The sequence below is a fragment of the Trachypithecus francoisi genome, unplaced genomic scaffold (genome assembly GCF_009764315.1).
Source record: "Trachypithecus francoisi isolate TF-2019V2 unplaced genomic scaffold, Tfra_2.0 Lachesis_group10, whole genome shotgun sequence".
Classification (NCBI taxonomy): domain Eukaryota; kingdom Metazoa; phylum Chordata; class Mammalia; order Primates; family Cercopithecidae; genus Trachypithecus; species Trachypithecus francoisi.
Window position 1 is genome coordinate 39,678,838 of NW_022681455.1, and position 18,014 is coordinate 39,696,851.

At 36.9% G+C, this 18,014-nt stretch overlaps 1 protein-coding gene across 1 annotated transcript in view; it reads right to left on the reverse strand.

The window, feature by feature from the left end:
* The window catches only part of KIF6 (kinesin family member 6), a 382,690-nt gene that overhangs the window by 259,018 nt on the left and 105,658 nt on the right, over window positions 1-18,014 (reverse strand). Inside the window, exon 6 of the mRNA XM_033217053.1 lies at window positions 11,249-11,378. Within this exon, the coding sequence (XP_033072944.1) occupies window positions 11,249-11,378 (130 nt within the window). The remainder of the gene's footprint in view (window positions 1-11,248; window positions 11,379-18,014) is intronic.

The following is an 18,014-nucleotide window of genomic DNA, read 5'->3' on the forward strand; positions in this document are numbered from 1 at the left end:
CTCTTAATTGTTCTGTATACCAAATTAGAATGTCCAGCAGTTTGACTGATCACTGTCATTAAAATGCCTTGCCAGCATCTTGTACATAATGTTCCCAAAACAACCGTATCTCTTTCCCTCCTTCTGTGTGCCATGGATGGATATCCAACTCATCCTACTCTCGTTGGATTTCTCTCCACTTATCTGTATCTCCCTCAGTAGCCAAATATCCTTTACCTCTCACTTGGGTTACTGCAGTCTCTCCCTTCTAGTCTCAATATTTACTCTTGTCCCTTCCAATTGTCCTCCACCTCTCAGACAAAGTACTATTGTAAAAGGCATATTTGATTAATGCCAATCCTATCTACATCCCTGAATTAAACTAGCATGTTCTCTAAGACTAAATATCTCGATTCCTTTCAACTGGGCCTTTGCAACTGTTTATCAAAATCCTTTTTAAATATGGTACTCTGGCACTTGAATTGAATATATTATTTTAAAAGTAGCCTAATCACAGCCAAGGACATTGGATGTATTACTTCCTGGAACCTGGGCAATCTAAACCTAATATTGCCAGTAAATAGCACATCACATGAAGTGTTATTATACCAGATTTGCTCCAGCCCTTACCCATGCTATGGAATTTCTTTGGGACACACACAAACACACACACACACACACACACACACACACTAGTTTACTTCATGACTGCATTTGATTAGTTTTTATGTCAACATTACAATCTATTGGAGCTTGATCTTGTTTTCAATTTTGTGCTATCTACAAATGAAAATATCTTGTATATTCTCATCCAAACAATGTGTAAGACACGGAGCAGCAGGGCAGACCAACAACATTCCAAGAAGACCACCTCTGCTCTCCACCCGGTTAGGTAACAGTTATGGGTATTTAACAATTGACTTCAATTCAAGTACATTTATATGCCTTCAATTTCTCTTTATATTTCCAAAGATCGTTTGAGCAATAAAAAAATAAATTGAATTGATTTGATCTATAAAATTTTAAATGCTATCAGAAAAGTGAATGAAATTAGTTTAAGGTAATATCAATGCTGACTTTTTCTTAATTGCTTACTGACCATTATCCTTTATCAGTTTCTTTTTTAGGGCTTGTATCAAAAATATTAGCTCGTTATCTTGCACATACGTTTTCTTTTTTGGAAAATGGAGAATATACTTTCTTTTATGGGGTGAAATTTAAAAACCTAGGCTCACTGGACTCCTTACAGAGTCATCATATCTTCAGTCTATGGCTAAAGAAAGTTATTTTTCCTCTTTCTCATCTCCAGTGTAGCAAAACTTTACTTCTCACTGAAGTTCCATTCATTTGAAAAATTACTTCCAACAAAGCCTCTCCATTTTCCTCTTCCTCCCTCCTAGACTTCAAGCTCCTTGTGGACAGGGACTGTGTCTTATGCATCATTGTCTAGCATAACATAGTAGTGTTAAAAAATGTTTGTTAATTTGTTGACTCTTGCTCATTTCTTGTGTTCTGGAATCTCTATAGCATGCTCCATAATTTCTAAAAATCTTCAAATAATTCTGTGACTACATCGGCAAGCTTTTTAAGCCCATGGAATATAGTTCATTTGAATCTAAAAATTAGAACTATTTGAAACAGCTAGATTGACTCAAATCTCCCTATCAATCTTGGGCTTCAGTTATTTGTTGTGCCTGATTCCAGAGCTCTTAATCATTACTCTCTACATCTTCAATTGCCTTTTCTCCTGTCTAGAATGTCCTCTAGCTTGTCACTCAAGTATACCCTTTTCCTACTCCCCAAATAAGCCTACTCAAAATTCATTTATCTTCGTGAATTCCCTGGGACGATACCCAATTGGCATTAGCCATTGTGTTCAGAAGAGACATTTAATATTTGTGCATATAGACAGTCATTGATATCCAAACCCTGGAAGAGTCCAAAAGAATTGGTTGTTCCAAATGGAGTTTTAAATGTTCATAAAAAAATCCATTTGGAACATTGTTTAAATTGTGTTATCATGATGAACTGTTTTTTCTAGTGCATAGTGAAGTAGTGGTGTGATCCACTGGGCTACAAATGAATGTTCGGTGTCCAACTCATTTTGTGGCAATGTCAACAGAATGGCGCAGATTGTAAAAGGTGACTCAAAAATGACCCTGTCAGACAATAGTGGCTTCAAAATGTTTATACAGAAGGGGCTTGGAGCAGCAATGACTGTGGAGGCAGGGGTTGATGCTGCTTTGTTAGGACACTTCACATAACATCAGATGCCTGCACTGAGGACTGGAGACAGGTGCTAAGGCCCCTTCTACTGTCCTTTATGCCTCTCCCTGGCACTGGCTCAGCTACCACTCTCAGAAGCTATTTCATGTGGTAAAAAAACCCTCAAATCTCATTGAATAATAATCCTTTTCTATAGAGCAGGAGATACTTGTTGGCTGAAAGAGAAATTTGAAAATAAACAGCGATGCTTTTTTTTTGTGGGGTGCGTGTGTGTGTGTGTCCAGCCATTTTTAGTAATGATAATTCTGATTTGGGGGCAAGAATCAATAAGTGAAATATAATTTCTTGGGGTTTACATAATGCTCTTATGGATGTTTGTGAAATTAATTTATTTCTGCTTTTAGTTAAACTTATGTTTTCAATCACTTCAGAAATGATTGTAGACAATTAATGCAGCCTTCAATGACTCAAATAACCTCTGTATATCACATTAAAAGTTTTCTAGGGTATCTTGAATGCTTACTTATTTGTTGCCATAACTTACACCTTTTATTCCATTCCTGTGTACCAAAATATTTTTTTCAATCACTTTGTTATCTTGGAGTAAAACATCTCAAGAGGAATTTCCACTAATCTAGAATAGATCAAATGGAAGAAATCTCATTTCTATTGAACAGGACATTGTAAAGTATATGCCTGAGACTCCTTAAAACAAACCAACTAACAACAACAATAGCAACCACAGGATCTAGAATTCAGCTTTCCACTTTAGTTCTCCTTGTTTGATAACACTTTCTACACTGATACTCTAATTGATCTGTTCCTCTACTCATTTGGTCTATCTGAATTGAAGACTGAAAATGCTAACTTCCATGTGGTTTTTTAATTGTTTTCTGAGTTAGTATCTCAGCCTTTCAGGTTAAACCTCACCCTAAATGAAGTATTACCTAATCCATTACCTATTGGTTAACTGATTCTTTATATAGTTCTTCCCATATTAAATTAATTGAATTAGGAAGCTCACTATGCCCTTGATGTACTCTAACCCCACCTGGAAAAGTGAGATCTGACCAAACCTAGTGGTTTAAGCACATGACCCTATAAACACCTACCTCGATCTTTTCTGGAGGTGTTTCAGAACACACTGCCTAGCAACAAAATATTCCCGAGTGGATATCCCTCTACTGGAATTAATGATCCTAAACTTCTCATTTTTCTTTCTGACTTTTCTGTTTATAAGATACCTGGCTTTTAGAAAAGTAGTCAAAATGATTTTCCCCAGTTGCAGGATTCTAGGTCTTTTTCTTATCCAGCATGTTGTCAAAATAGTTTTGTAAAAGAGAAATAGACTAGACACACCAATTTTGTTTAAAATTTAAAAACAAACTTTGGAACAATCTGGAATATATAATAAGAATGTTCTAATAATTATGATTTGCCTTTATGATAAGAATAGGTCTAGTATGTTTTATTGTGCATACCTCCTAACAAGTCTGGAATCAATTTGATGGATTTTTGACGTTCACATCCTCAAAGATCTATTAGCCGATTCAAAAATTTTTAGGAAAACAATGTCAGAATTAGTGGTTCTGTTGAAGCTTCCTCTGTGGATGTCAGGATTCAGATTACTTCCCTAAGGGTCATTTTTCCAAGATTTGGCAAATCAAAGTCAAACACATTTATATCAAAATCTAAGTCGGCTAAATGGTGGTACATACGGGAAATTGGGAAGGATTTTGCCTGTATCTTTAATTGGAACTACATTCAATTATCATTCTTACGTATCATCCTTGAGCTAGATAGCATCATATCCTCCACCAGCATTAAGGTTTGCTCTCTGAACAATGAAAATTACATAACCCAAAATGTCTGCCAAACCCCCTGCTGTATTTTCCACTTGATTGCAAAAAGAATTATAAGCTAAATTTAGCCATCAAAACAGTAACTCATCATAATTGTCCACTCTGTCCATTTTTCATCTTTTAAATTGAGTTTGAATTTTCTTCTCTTTTTCTCTTCCTATTAAAATTCAGCTTTTGTTTAAAAATTTCCAAGTCTGACTATTCACATAAGTGGAATAATAATATTATGGGGCTAAAAGAGCTAACAATCTTAAGAATTTTAGCAGTTTATTCAAACTGTCTTTTTTATACATACTACATACCTTGGGATTATAGACAATCTGAAACTACTGTTTACTATCCTGTGTATAAACAACTAAGACACACGTAATGATAACGCACCAAGGAGAATTTAGATATACATTTGTATGATTTTGTTCTAATGAAAAAAATATATCCCGTGAAACTTCATTGGGATAGCACTCAATGCAATCTTCAACACAAATTTTAGGACAATGTCACTCAGAGTAGAGATGCCGAAGAAAGAACTCTAGAAGCACAGATGTCCAGTATTAGGCATAACAACCTATTTTATTTTCACTCACAGTTAACTTGTATTTTCTGACTGTATGCCCTTAAGGCTCTTTCTTTAGCTTTGGCATTTAGTAACTTCAAGAGAGGATATCTTGGAATTGAGCTCTTCCAATTTTTTCAGTTATGTCCTTTTCATCTGCAGATTCAAGTAATTCCAAGTTTCAGAAAACTTTTCTCTAGTTTTTCTGTTGCCTTTGTTCTCTCCTCTTCTTCAGGATTTCTAACTATGCATAACTGGATGCTCCTTTGTCTCTCTTTCTAGACATCACCTTCTCTCATTAATTTTTATATCCTTAGTTATTTTTCAGTCACATTTCTTCCTCTTATTCCCCCCCTCCTCCTTTACCTTCTCTTCTTCTTCTTCTTCCTCCTTCCTATTCGCTTCTAATGGCACTTTCATCTCTTTAATGGCTTTCTTTTTCTCTTTCATTTATTTTCTGAAGTTTTTCAGGTTTGCTTTTCTTTGTCTTGTAATCTTTTTCTTTGGGCTCTTCTATAATATTAAGCTCTTTTTTAAAAAACCAAGATTGTCTTTAAATAACATACTTAAGATTATGAAGAGTAAACCCCGTGCTCTCTGATTTCATCAGCCTTCAGATATCTGTTCCTCAGCTCTGACACCTACTCCATATGTACAAATAGGTTGTGGGATGCTTTCTTTCTGAGAATTTTATCTTTGATCATGACCATCTCTTTCCTACAGAGTAGCCGGGAGGATAGGTGAGGAAATATTCATATTGGGTTTATATCCTGAATACTTTTACATTACATCTATTATGTCTTTAGCCTCAAGAGCATAAACTTTCCTCAGCATTTCACACTAATAGGTCTGGGATGGCTCATAGTTAAGCTCCTTAAATAACAAACTCCCTGAATCCCACTCACCAAAGGCCATCTTCTTTGGCATGAGCCTACATCACTGATCCTAAAAATGGCTTGTATTTAACGTTTCTTCTTTGGATCCACCTTCTAGAGTAAGAATGAATATCTATATAATATTCCCAGATTCTTCCTCCATACTTGCCTGTGTTTCAGATCTCATCACTCTAACCAAAAGATCATTGGATTTGCATTTGAGAATTGTGACCCTTTTTTAAAAGGGAAACTCTATCCTGCCTGAGGTTGGAGGACATATGAGTTGGCTCTCAGCACCCTTTCTCGCCATAATTCACATTCATAGTATTTGGCAGGTTTTTCCCATAGTTTGAGGTTATGGCTATTTCTTTGTTTCACTGAAGATGGCTTTTTTCTCCTCTTTCATTTTTTGCTGCTGTTGTTGGTGAATGTCAATAATACTGCATAGAGTAAAAGTGGCTTTCATATGCTATGTTTAATTTGAGACAAGAACTTTAAAGATCAGAAGAAACTCTGGGACTAAATTTTATAGCCAAAAGACTATTATTTTAATAATGTATATGGAGTATATAAATCTTAAAGTTCTAATAATAGCTGTTCCATACCACTCTTTTATTTTAATCGATGTTTTAGATCAAATCTCATGGTTCATGTAATACCACTAAATCAGGTTAGAGCAGAATGCAAACTGTGTTATAACACCAAAGCGTTATTTAAAGAACACTGTCTATTTCTCATGTATCTCAGATATAAATTATGAGAACAAGAAAGAAATACTTGTCATATAGTAAGTGCTCAAAATTAACGTTTCTTTTCTTCTATACCTAGTAGGTATATATAATAGATAAGAAAAGAGGTTAGAATTGTCAATATATCTTTTACTAAGGCTTCTAGCTACTTATCAGGGCCTAAGAAGAAGAAAATGCTATTCTTATTTATGTATTTATTTGAGGTGGGGTCGCACTATGGTGCCCAGGCTGGCCTCAAACTCCTGGGCTCAAGCAATTCTCCTGCCTCAGCCTCCTGAGTAGCTGGGATTAAAGGTGAGCCACTGCACCCTGCTAAACATGCTATTCTTATTGTAATAAGATCAAGGCCAAAATGTAGTTTGCCTGTTGAATATTTTGCTCTAACCAGGTTCACAAATTTTATAACAAACTTGCTAATTATGTATAACTAACATATCTTTCAAACAAAAATGTGTGAGGATGTGTTAGTCAGTATCCCTTTAATGACTTTGGAACTAATTGCAACCAAAATCCTCGTTTTCCACACACACCACACAAGGAGATTTGGGCTTGAAGTTGTGTTAACAAACACAATCACACAATAAAGCTACTCCTTCCTTCCTGCCCTATCCTTATGTTATTAGACAACACGTCCAAGAACAGCTGTTCCTATAACTCGCATAAACCTATTAACCCCCACTCACACCCCATCTCTCAACTGTTTGCACTTCCACAAGGTCATACAACTTACTCCAAAAGTTTGCTAATGTGCAAAGCCTGAGAGCTTACAAAGCACATCAGCACAACTCAGATAAATCTAGCACAGATGCTCCACGATTTATGATGCGGGGTTATGTCCCAACAAACCCATCGTAAATGGAAAATACCATAAGTTGAAAATGCATTTAATATACCTAACCTACTGAACATCATACCTTAGCCTGGCCTACTTTCAACGTGCGCAAGAACACTTCTGTTAGCCTACAGTGGGGCAAAATCACCTAGCACAAACCCTGTTTTCTAATAAAGTGTTGAATATTTCATATAATTTATTGAAGAATGTACTGGAAGTGAAAAACAGAATCATTGTGTGAGAACTTGAAGTACAGTTTCTACTGCATGCATAACAATTTCACACCATTGTAAGGCTGAAAAATTGTAAGTTGGGGAGTGTCTGTATGTCTTTTATTTCAAGCAAAGACTTAGGCATAAAGACTTCTAATCACTCTTGGGGAAATTATTTATTAATCCCAGAAACTTTGTTGATAGGCTAATTATTTGGAAAGTAACCACTTTCAAAAGATTTGAAGTATCACACACACACACAAAATGTTGAAGTCATCTGTGATGTTCTCAGTACTCACCAACAGGCACAGTGTACCATAAAATCACTTTCAATTCTGGGCCTGCGATTGGAGGTCTTATTGCCTGAAATCACCAGGTCTTCCTCTCTCATGAATTCCACAAAACAATTAATCAATAATTGATGACCTACTAGTTGCCAGGTGCTGAGAGAATAGAGATGAACAAGACAAAAGTCTTGTCTTTAAATAGTTGCCAGCTAAGAACTCCAGGGCCTGTCCAAATGTTATTTAATTCAACTGTTTCTATATCCCTAGAAGGTGGGTATAATTATGCCCATTTTACAGGTTAGAAAGTAGAGTTCAGACCAGTTAAGTGACTTGCCCAAGGACACACACTTGGCAAGGGGTGGAGCCAGGGGTAGAAAAGAAGGTCTCCAAAGTTCATGCTCTTCGGCACTACCTGGCGGGGATTGGGCGAGATGGTGAAGAAACCACAGAGTGGAACCAACACTGACTGGAGGAAGTCACCTGACAGTTCACATGGGAAAGGAAGCCAGGCAGGAAGCAAGCAAGCTGCCCACCCAGGCGACCCCGGACTTCCCCAACGTCGGCACTGAGTGTTCCTTTCTCACCAAAGGTCCCCTGCAAGCAGTTTCACAGCAAATGTTTTATACCAGATATAGCATATTATTGCTCCAGAATCCATCCAGGTCAATAACTATACCAGGTAATACCTATACAAGAAATTATATGCTAGACCCCTCGGACACAGTATTCGCTTCCTACAGCTGCCAATACACAGTACGACAAACTGCTGAACAGGACAAAGTTCCAGCCCTCATGGGGTCAACAAATCAATCAGACCTACCCTAACACTTCCAGAGAGAAACAAATAGAAGACATGAACAAAAACAGAAATGCAAATGGCCAATAAAGATGTAAAAGAACTTGGTAATCAAAATGCAAATTAAAACAAGATTTCTTTTTTTGTCTACCAAACTGGCAGAATTTTCAAATGTTGTTGTGTTGACAAGGATGCAGAATATAGACCTGCTTGTTTTTTCTTTTTTTTCTCTGGGAGTGGGTTTCAACCAGCTTTCTTAAGGGTAAAGCCCAGACTGCTCCCAAATCTAGCCTAAGCACATTTAAAATGCTAAAATGCATATTCCTGGGCTCCACATGTAAGAGATTCTGAATCATCAACCAGCAATGTAATCCAAGAAACTGCATAATTTAACTACCACCGGGTATTCTAATGCAGGTTTTCCTAGAACCATACTTGGACACAGAGTGCCCGAGACCATGGGTAGGACTATGCCTTCAAGGTAGGGGCAAATGGTCCTATCTATGGCACTATGCATGGCCTGATCATCGAATGCAGACTGCTTTCTTCAATTAGATTTGATGACTTGATAGAAATATTTCAGCTATAAGACAAAAAAGTATCAAGTTATACTCGCTACTGGTGGACCGGATGCTGGGTCACACTCAGTTCAGCTTTTATAATATTTATTCTCGTTGGCCCAGCAATTCAACTTAAAAAAAAAATTTATCCTAGGGACATAATCAGGTTTCATTCAAAACATTGGTAGGATTGCTGAAATTACTTAAGAGTTCTGAATAAATAAGAAGAGGCTGAAGCCACTCTTAATAACTTTTCCTTAAAACGCTGGCTATGGGTAAAGAACATGAAAGGAAAGAGCACTCCACTTTGTGTCCCACTTATTCAGACTTTGTTTTGCAAATGTTTTCTGGTTACCAAGGCAACTTCTGGATTCCTCTGTGTAAATGGGAAATTGGGAACTTCGTTTTTTTAAAAAATGATTCGTTTGTTCTTTTTATCCTGGTAAGCTCGTTCTGTGCTGACAAATTGCATTCTGACAGTTAGGTTGTAATCCAAAACATGCTTTTTTAGAAGACTGTGAATAATAAGGAATTTCTAGGGGTTGACAGTTACTCTTCATTTATATTTTTGTGTATTTGTTTTCATTGCATTCAAGGTATAAACTAAGGTGCTAAATATTGGGTATAATTTTAAAATAATTTAGAAATATACAACATGTCTACAACAATGGCAAGACTTTTACTAAGCAGGCTCTCATTATAACATGGTAATTATTATTACTAAAGAAAAGATAAAAGCAAGCACAGAAGCAACCAAAACCTATTAGACTTGGTTTTTTAAAGAAATCAGTGCATTTAAAGAAACGCACAACCAGCATTATTAGGATTGGACTTCTTCAGGTTTCATCAGCTATTTATAATATTAAACACTCATCAGTAAGTAATAGGAAAAGACCTGGAATTCTGGCTGGGTGCGGTGGTTCACACCTGTAATTCCAGCATTTGGGAGGCTGAGGTGGGCAGACCACTTGAGGCCAGGAGTTCCAGAACAGCCTGGCTAACATGGCGAAACCCTGTCTCTACCAAAAATACAAAAAAACTAGCCAGGTGTGGTGGCGCATGACTGTAGTCCCAGCTACTTGGGAGGCTGAGGCACAAGAATGGCTTGAACCCAGAAGGCAGAGGCTTCAGTGAGCCATCACACCACAGCACTCCAGCTTAGGCAACAGAGCGAGACTCTGTCTCAAAAAATAAAAAATTAAAAGAAATTAAAAAAAAAAAGACTTGGAATTTTGTAAGGTGGTAAGACAGGTAAGTTTCACAAAGGAAGTTCCTTAAAACTTTACAAAACCACAGCCCGAAACCATGTAATTAGCTAAAGTTCATGTATAACTTTGAAAGAGCAAATGGCCAAGCTTTTAAGTCATGGTGGAACAGGTTAAGGGCCTTTCCATAACCCACTAAAGGGGAGGGAAAGTAATTGGCAAGGATGAGGCCTGTATTTCTCTAGGGATGGATCACCTCTGAAAGAAAGTCAGTTAGCACTGAGGCAGCAACAGGCTCCTCTACTTGTTTTCCTTATAGCAGTTTATGAATCTATCTTTTCTCTTTTTCAGAAGCACTGATGGACAGGACCCATTTCTATTCTGTATCTCCTGGTTTGCTGTTACAATTTGGGCCCCTGACCAAGCTGGGTCAATCCTAGTTCCTGCATAGAATTCTCAAGTAAAACAGGAACTCAGTTAAATTTGAATGTCAGATTAACAATGAATAATTTTTAATATAAGTATGTTCCAAATGTTGCACTGAGATATACATACTATGGTGTGTTCCCAGATACGCCAACAATAGCTGCAAATGCGTAGAGTGCTCCCTATGTTCAATGCATTGTTCTATGTACTTTATACATATTAACCCACTAACTAAATGAAAATATATGGATATGTAAATACATGCTAACATATGGATGATTTCAGGTTAGGAAAATGGACTATTTTTAAATTTTAGAAAATATGCAAAACTTCCTATAATTAGGACATGTAATAAGTTGTCATTAATGTACAAACCAATTTGTATAAAACTTAGAAATAGAAAAATAAAAACTAAAAGGTAGATACACTGAAGTAGAAAAAGCAGTGGATTGAGAATATAGGGGTCTAGATTTCTGTTCCTGTTCATTAGCTAGCTGAGTGACCTTAGGAAAGTCTACTCACTTCTCTAGATCTGGGCTGCTTTATCTGCATGTGAGGTTTGGACGAGATTTTTTTAAGGTCATTGTTGCCCCTAAACATCTATTATATCTTTTTTTTTCCACCCTGGCTTCAGATACTATATCCTACAATGTTGAAAAAACAGCTTGCAGAGAGCAGTTTATTACCTCTGCAATCATTCGGTTGGTGTCTCCTAAAAAAAGCAAATTCAGAGCTTCTTCCTCTGTGGTTGCCTGATGGAGAGTCAAGTTTTTCAGGTGAATGTTCTGATCAGGGTCCTCCAGTATTGTCACTTTCCTAGGAAAATGGGAAGCAAGAAAACAAGATACTGCTGAGAATGAAAAGAATCTGAAGTCTTCCCTACAGGCTTTTAAAAAGCTGTATAGTATGACATCTTGAACTTATAAAACCAAATAACACACAAGATACCAGACAGCACTGGATTAGAATCAAACACTGACATTCCCTTGACAGTACTATCAAATAGCTTTGAGACTGAAAAATATATTACAAGCTCCTGATTTAAAGCCACCTGTCATTGTAATAATCAGATCGCTAAATCATCTTAGAATGCATATTCTTATTGAATTAAAAATATAAACAGATAATAATTTTCTACCTACGTATCAGGAAACTAGGCCATATTTTTTTCTGTATCATGATTCAGTTTCTTACATAGGCAGTGAACTCATTCCTTTGTTCAATTTCATATCACTTTCAATTTACATGACATTTCAAACTGGTTCACTTACCAACTTAAACATGATGAAAATTGAGGCATCTCTCATCCTTCTAGGAGTTATTCCCTTATCAAGTTTTCTCATCAAGGTGAATAAAAAGTTTTCAAGAAGTCTTATAATAAATATTTAGCTTGCCATTATTATTTTAATGCCTGTCAAATCCGTTTCTTGATCCTTTTTCATTTACAACATACCTTTTCCTTCTATTACATCCTTTTAGTCGGAGCTTTAGATCTGGAATTACATTCATCTATTACAACTATCTTAATGGGCATCCTGATGCCAAGACCGTTTCCTCCCAGGTGAATCCTAACCCTGTTTCCAGAGTTGGCTTGTCAATACTCTCCCTAAAGTCCTTTCAGGACTTTCTGCAATGGAACAAAATTTGGCTAAACTCCTCATACTCTGCTTTACAGGCCTACAGATTTGAGCCATAAAGTTACTAAAGAGAGTTCCTTTCTACCTCTTAAATTTTGCCATCTTGATTTTCTTAAGAATTGTTAAGGAAAGGAAATATTATTATTCACAAGTATTGCCAAAGAGTATCTCAGGTATCTTCACTTGTTGAAAACATTTGGAATTGATGACACGAAGTAAATGTTGGCATCATCCAGCATTACTTTTCCTTTAAAAGAAAAACTAGCAGATGGACATATGTCATTTTCTTTTTTATAAAAACTTAGTTAGAATATCTTTAAAATGAAGATGTTGCAAGTATCATAATTTTTTTCATCTTTCCCTTTTGTAAGAAAGTTATCTGGACTTTCATATGCAATTTGTGGGCACTTAAAATCCTAATGGCAGGAAGAAAATGTAGCTCTACCAGCACATCTGTGACCAATATGTCACTAATAATGTCCTCCTTTGCCAAGTTTCAGACTCCTTTTTGTTTCCTTCAACAATACCAGCAAAAATGGAAAAAGATATTTTCTCTTAATGAAAACAAGTGTAATTTATTTATTTTTCAACAAGACTCTTAAGTGAGCTTATTAAAAATGCTTGGAAAAGAGAAAGGCATTTGAATTGAATTGAAATGGATGAGTTGTATTCTATTTTTAAAAACTCCCTTTATTCTTTAAACTTTATTTCCACCCTGATTTTTCTGAAGTGCTCAAGAAGATTTGGCTAAATTAAATCCCTAGAGATACGGAAGTAATGATTCTTCCTAAACCGACAGATTCTGGGGCTTATAGGTGAAAGAAGTTAAGGAATATTGGAAGATAAAGTAACAAAATAAATAACAAGATGGTATATTAAAAGTGAGAAAAGGGCTAGGTGCAGTGGCCCAAGCTTGTAATCCCAGCACTTGGGACACTGAGGTAGGAGGATGGCTTGAGTCCAGGAATTCAAGGCTGCAGTGAGCTATGATTGTACCACTGCCCTCCAGTCTGGGAGACAGAGCGAGGCCTTGCTTAAAAAAAAAGAAAAAAAGAAAAGATGAGAGTTCTGTCTTTGTCATCATGAAGTCAAAAATGAATTCTCTAACTCTGAGGCAAAGTCACCTGTGATACACTTCGAAAGACCAAGACAGATACAATACTATTCTTGTGCAAGTTCGGAAAAGGGAGAGACGGGGTAGCAGGAAACAATTCAAAGGTGGTGCATACACTCGCTAGGCACTAAATGTATGTCAGGCACTTGCCTTATTTCATTTAATCCAGGTGTTCCCAAAAGGAACTATCTGTGGATACACATACCCACCCCCACCCACCCCACTCTCTCTAGACCACCATACACAGCACTGCTGCTTAGATCCCATCCTAAGAGATTCTGATTTGATTGGTCCAGGGTATGGTCTGGGTATTAGAATTTGTAAAAGTCCCAAGTGATTCTCCTGTACAGCCAAGGTTCAGAGCCACTGACTTCATCTTTAATATCCCTTCTAGTAGACACGTGGAGAGGAGGTTTCTGATTTTTTATCTTTACTTTCCATCTAGTTCCACTTCATACTCAAAGGGTAAAATTACTAATTTTCTTGGTTGTATAATAGCTGAAGAAGCTGATGAATCGCATCTACTAATAGGTAAGGTCACTGAAAATTTTAAAAGGACTGCCTTTCCAGGGGAAGTTTCCCTTCTACCTCCCTGACCACGCAGCTGGTGGGTATACTAAGCCACACAACATTAACCACACAATAACTAACGCTCAACTGGGAATTACGGGTCTCCCTAAACATCCAAGGGGTTTATATCATTACTGAATCAAAAAATGTAAGTAATAGTAAGGACACCTAATACCTATATATCTCGCCATTACTTCACTGAAACAGGAAATGCAGAGAACAAGCAAGTATGGAATTCTAACCATGCTCATTTATTAGACAACCTTATTTGGGTCACTGATTTAGGATTATATTTACATAGAATAATTACATGCCTAAGGTAAAAAGGGTTAAATGTGATCAGTGATATTTGGCTAAGCTACTTTTTTCTTCTAAATCACTCAGAGCCTTTGATCTCCAATGTAGTTACTTCAGAACTATTACACTTCTACATTTACTTCCAGGTGCTTGTCCAGCTTTGTCACAAAATACACTTTGTACATGCCCTTGGCGTTTCTTCGTAGAACTTTCGACTATCTCTTGTAACCCATCCCTATGCATTAATATAATGTGTTTCTCACTATTTTCTGATTTCTTGACCACGGAGGTTTTGAAAAGTAAATAAAAAGGCAGGTTAGAGTTTTCTTTCATGGGCTTCCCCCTGCTTAGGGCTCATTTGTGGGCACGCTATAAAAGAGTCCACTTCTGGTATCCTTCTGGAATCTTTGAAACACAACCTTCCCTCACCAATAAGGGTCTCTTCTTGCCAGTTTTTAGATTCTTTTCTGATTTCTGCCCAATCCCTTGGGCATGATGCTTTGGACTTTCCCATATTGCCCTGCCTGCCCCCATTGAAAATCCTTTTTGCACTAAGTCTTGCAGCCAGTGCGTCAGCCCCACCTACGTTCATGCCTTTGCTCATAGAAACCCAGCTTAAGCCATGCCCTGGGCACTACCTATTGCCTGGGAGAGGTAGTTGCGGAATGAGAGTGTTTTAAATTCTACTGCCAGTGAAATGGTTTTTCAAAGTTGAAGGAAATAAGGACCATTACAAAAAGTTTCTCATCAAGTTCCTTCCTTTCCTGGCCCTTTCTTTCCCTCTGTCCCTCACAAATCAATAGCTATTTCCTGAATCCTTAGTCTACCACTTGGTCTGACTATAATTTTCATGGGTTTGAAAGAGGGCTTTATTAGAGTTTCTTAAATAAACATTCTAATTCCAAGATGGAAACCCCCAAACTATTTATTTGATTTTTTTTTTCAACAGGCCTGTGAACAGTTTTCCCTACAAAATGTTTCTATAATATTTAGATTTCAAGTGAAAAGTCACTGATAGCCTTAACTTGGATACCTAAGTGGAAAAGTTCTGCTAAGTGTACTCAGCCTGCTTAATGATGGGGAAGAAGCAAGCTTTGTGTTTTCTCTCTAAACAGAGAATCTTTTCCATTTGGCTAAGTAGTTGGAATTTGTAGGCGCCTTTTAACTGACTGAAACACATATAAAGAGCAATGGGCAGGCTCTTGTTCTCAATAATGGGAGCTATCAGTGAAAGAACCCTCCCCACTCGACACCCCTACCTCCACATTTCAGCACCACCAACTTGCTGAACAGGAACTTACTGGGCATTACTGCAATGAACATGGTTTCTAATGTTCATGGTATACATAAGTGCTGCCATGGTGATTTCTATTTTTTATCTACTTGCAAATGTCCCATATGATGGTACAGGTCATGTACTACACAATGGCGCCATGTCTGAGGGGGTGCTATTCACATCATGGGTTTGTATACTTATCATGACAAGTGTCTGTCATAAGGCAATGAAGAGCCTCCTAACAAAACCAGCATACTGCAACAATTTTCCGATAGATGGCAGGGGTGCCTTTTAATAAGTCACATAAAGGTGACTTGAGGTCATACAGACTAGAGGCCACTCTGTCTAGACACCATGACCTAGAGCAATGTCAAGGGCAGGTGGGCCTCATGACAATGGGTGGGGGTGCACCAGGCTCTTCTAAATAACTAGATATGTTTCACATGTTGTAAACATAGTCCCAACACAAGTCACTTAAATAAAGAGAACATTATTTGTCCGTTCTCAATATCCTTTTTTTTTTTTTCACCCCAACAGATTTTCTCAGAAGCTCTTTATGGTGAAGGTTTAGGGAAAAAGAGAGATGTAAAGTTTTAGGAAAACTATGTAAGGTGACCCCTCCTTTCTGCGTTTAAACAATTTCAAAGGTAGATTTTCTTCAGATTGATTACAACTTTCTAAAAAGTTTCCTCTGTTGTAAAATGTAAATACTTGAAATATGTTTCTTAGGAAAGTTTCATGAACCTGCAACACATTTTTGTGTTGGCATTGACCTAGACAAAATGGGCTAAAAGCAATGGACGTTTTCTCTAACCATTAGTGAGATATTTCGAAAGCTCTTTCTAGTAGCTTGAAAACCGTATCTTTTCTTTGTAGTTTTATCTAACATCATATCTTTTCAGTGACAATGAAGAATATAGCTGATCACATGACATTTGTAAACTAAAAATAAAATCCTAAGCTCCTCAACCAAGTGAATGGACCCCCTTTTGGCCAAGGGGACCCCAGAAAATCTGACAAACTGAATTCCCAGCCATGACAGGAAAGGCAGTTGGACACGCCTCATTATGCACCCTGCATTTTGAAGTTTCGGCACAACTTACCAGCATTAATGTTAAAACAGAGATCACAAGACTCATAGAACAAACTTTTTGTGGCAATAAGACACCAAATTATAAACAAGGCCCAAGGCCATGCCAGACTAGTGTTAAGTCACACTCTACACACCATAAAATCTAATTAAAAGGTTTTTAAAAATTAACCCAATATAATGTGGCTTGTTTTCCAACCTGACTCTGATGTAGCATCACAGCACAGATAACAGACGCCCCCAGTGTCAACTTCAGCATTCCTTTGTATACTGACTTCAAGTCTTTAGACAAAGCTTAACTCTTTCAACCAATTGCCAACCAAAGAATCCCTAAAACCCAACTCTGACTTTTAAGTCCCTCCTTAGAGACATTCTACGTTTTCATACTGAACCAATGTATGCCTTTCATGCATTGATTTATGATTTTATAATTCCTGTCTTTCCAAAATGCACAAAACCACTTTCCAAAATGCACAAAACCAATCTGTAACCAGATTGCTCAAAATAAACCTCTTTTTATTTTATTTTTATTGGCTCAAAATAAACCTCTTTAAAATGTTTTACAGAGTTTCCTTTTTCTGTTAACATGTTTTGGAAACTAAGTTAGTTAATATAATCTGCAACCTACAACACCAAGTTCTAACTTCTTAAAAAGAGGAATATAGTACACTAACAAATAAAACACTTTATCAGAAGAAGTCCAAACTCAGCACTGCCAAATATTCTGAGTAATTCTTGTGATAATTTTTTCTCTTGCTATCCATATTAATTTCTTTTATTTCAAACTGGCAAATATTTCCTCTAAATATCATCATTTTTACTTCTAAGTGACCTTTATTGCTAAATAATAATGTTATTAGACTTGGACTCTTATGAGTCTGAATTCCCAAAGATCTTAACCAACCTCCTAAGGTTATCCTGCTACCATAAGTCTGCCATTTCAGAAGTGCTGGTAATCTGTATATGATTTCTTTCCTGTCTGAAGAGGAACAGAATTGAAATGACCAATGGATAAAATCATTTAATGTAATGTATCCAACAAGGCTCGAGGACGCATAGCAACAATGAGGAACTATCTGCATACTTTCCAGAAGTGTCTGCTGCTTACTGTGCTCGTATGCTTCAATATGCCATGAAAACGAACATCACCAAAGGGACTCAGGACATAACTGGAAGCTGTTGGCCACTGCTATGGACATGTGAAGCCCGAACAAGAATGATCTATGATCAGCAAAGATAGGACCACACTAGGTGCAATTAATGTATAGGAGAACCAGGAGAGCCAACACTTTCTCAGGCGCAATTGCACTCATTTATTTATTAGTCACTATAATTTAATCATTTCACTAAGATTTAGCACAAATATGAAACATTATGTTATTTCCATTTTCTTTTTTCAAAATAATCCCCAAATATATTAAAGTTTTAGATGGCTAATAACTTGATAAGAATATCTTTCTGTATTATG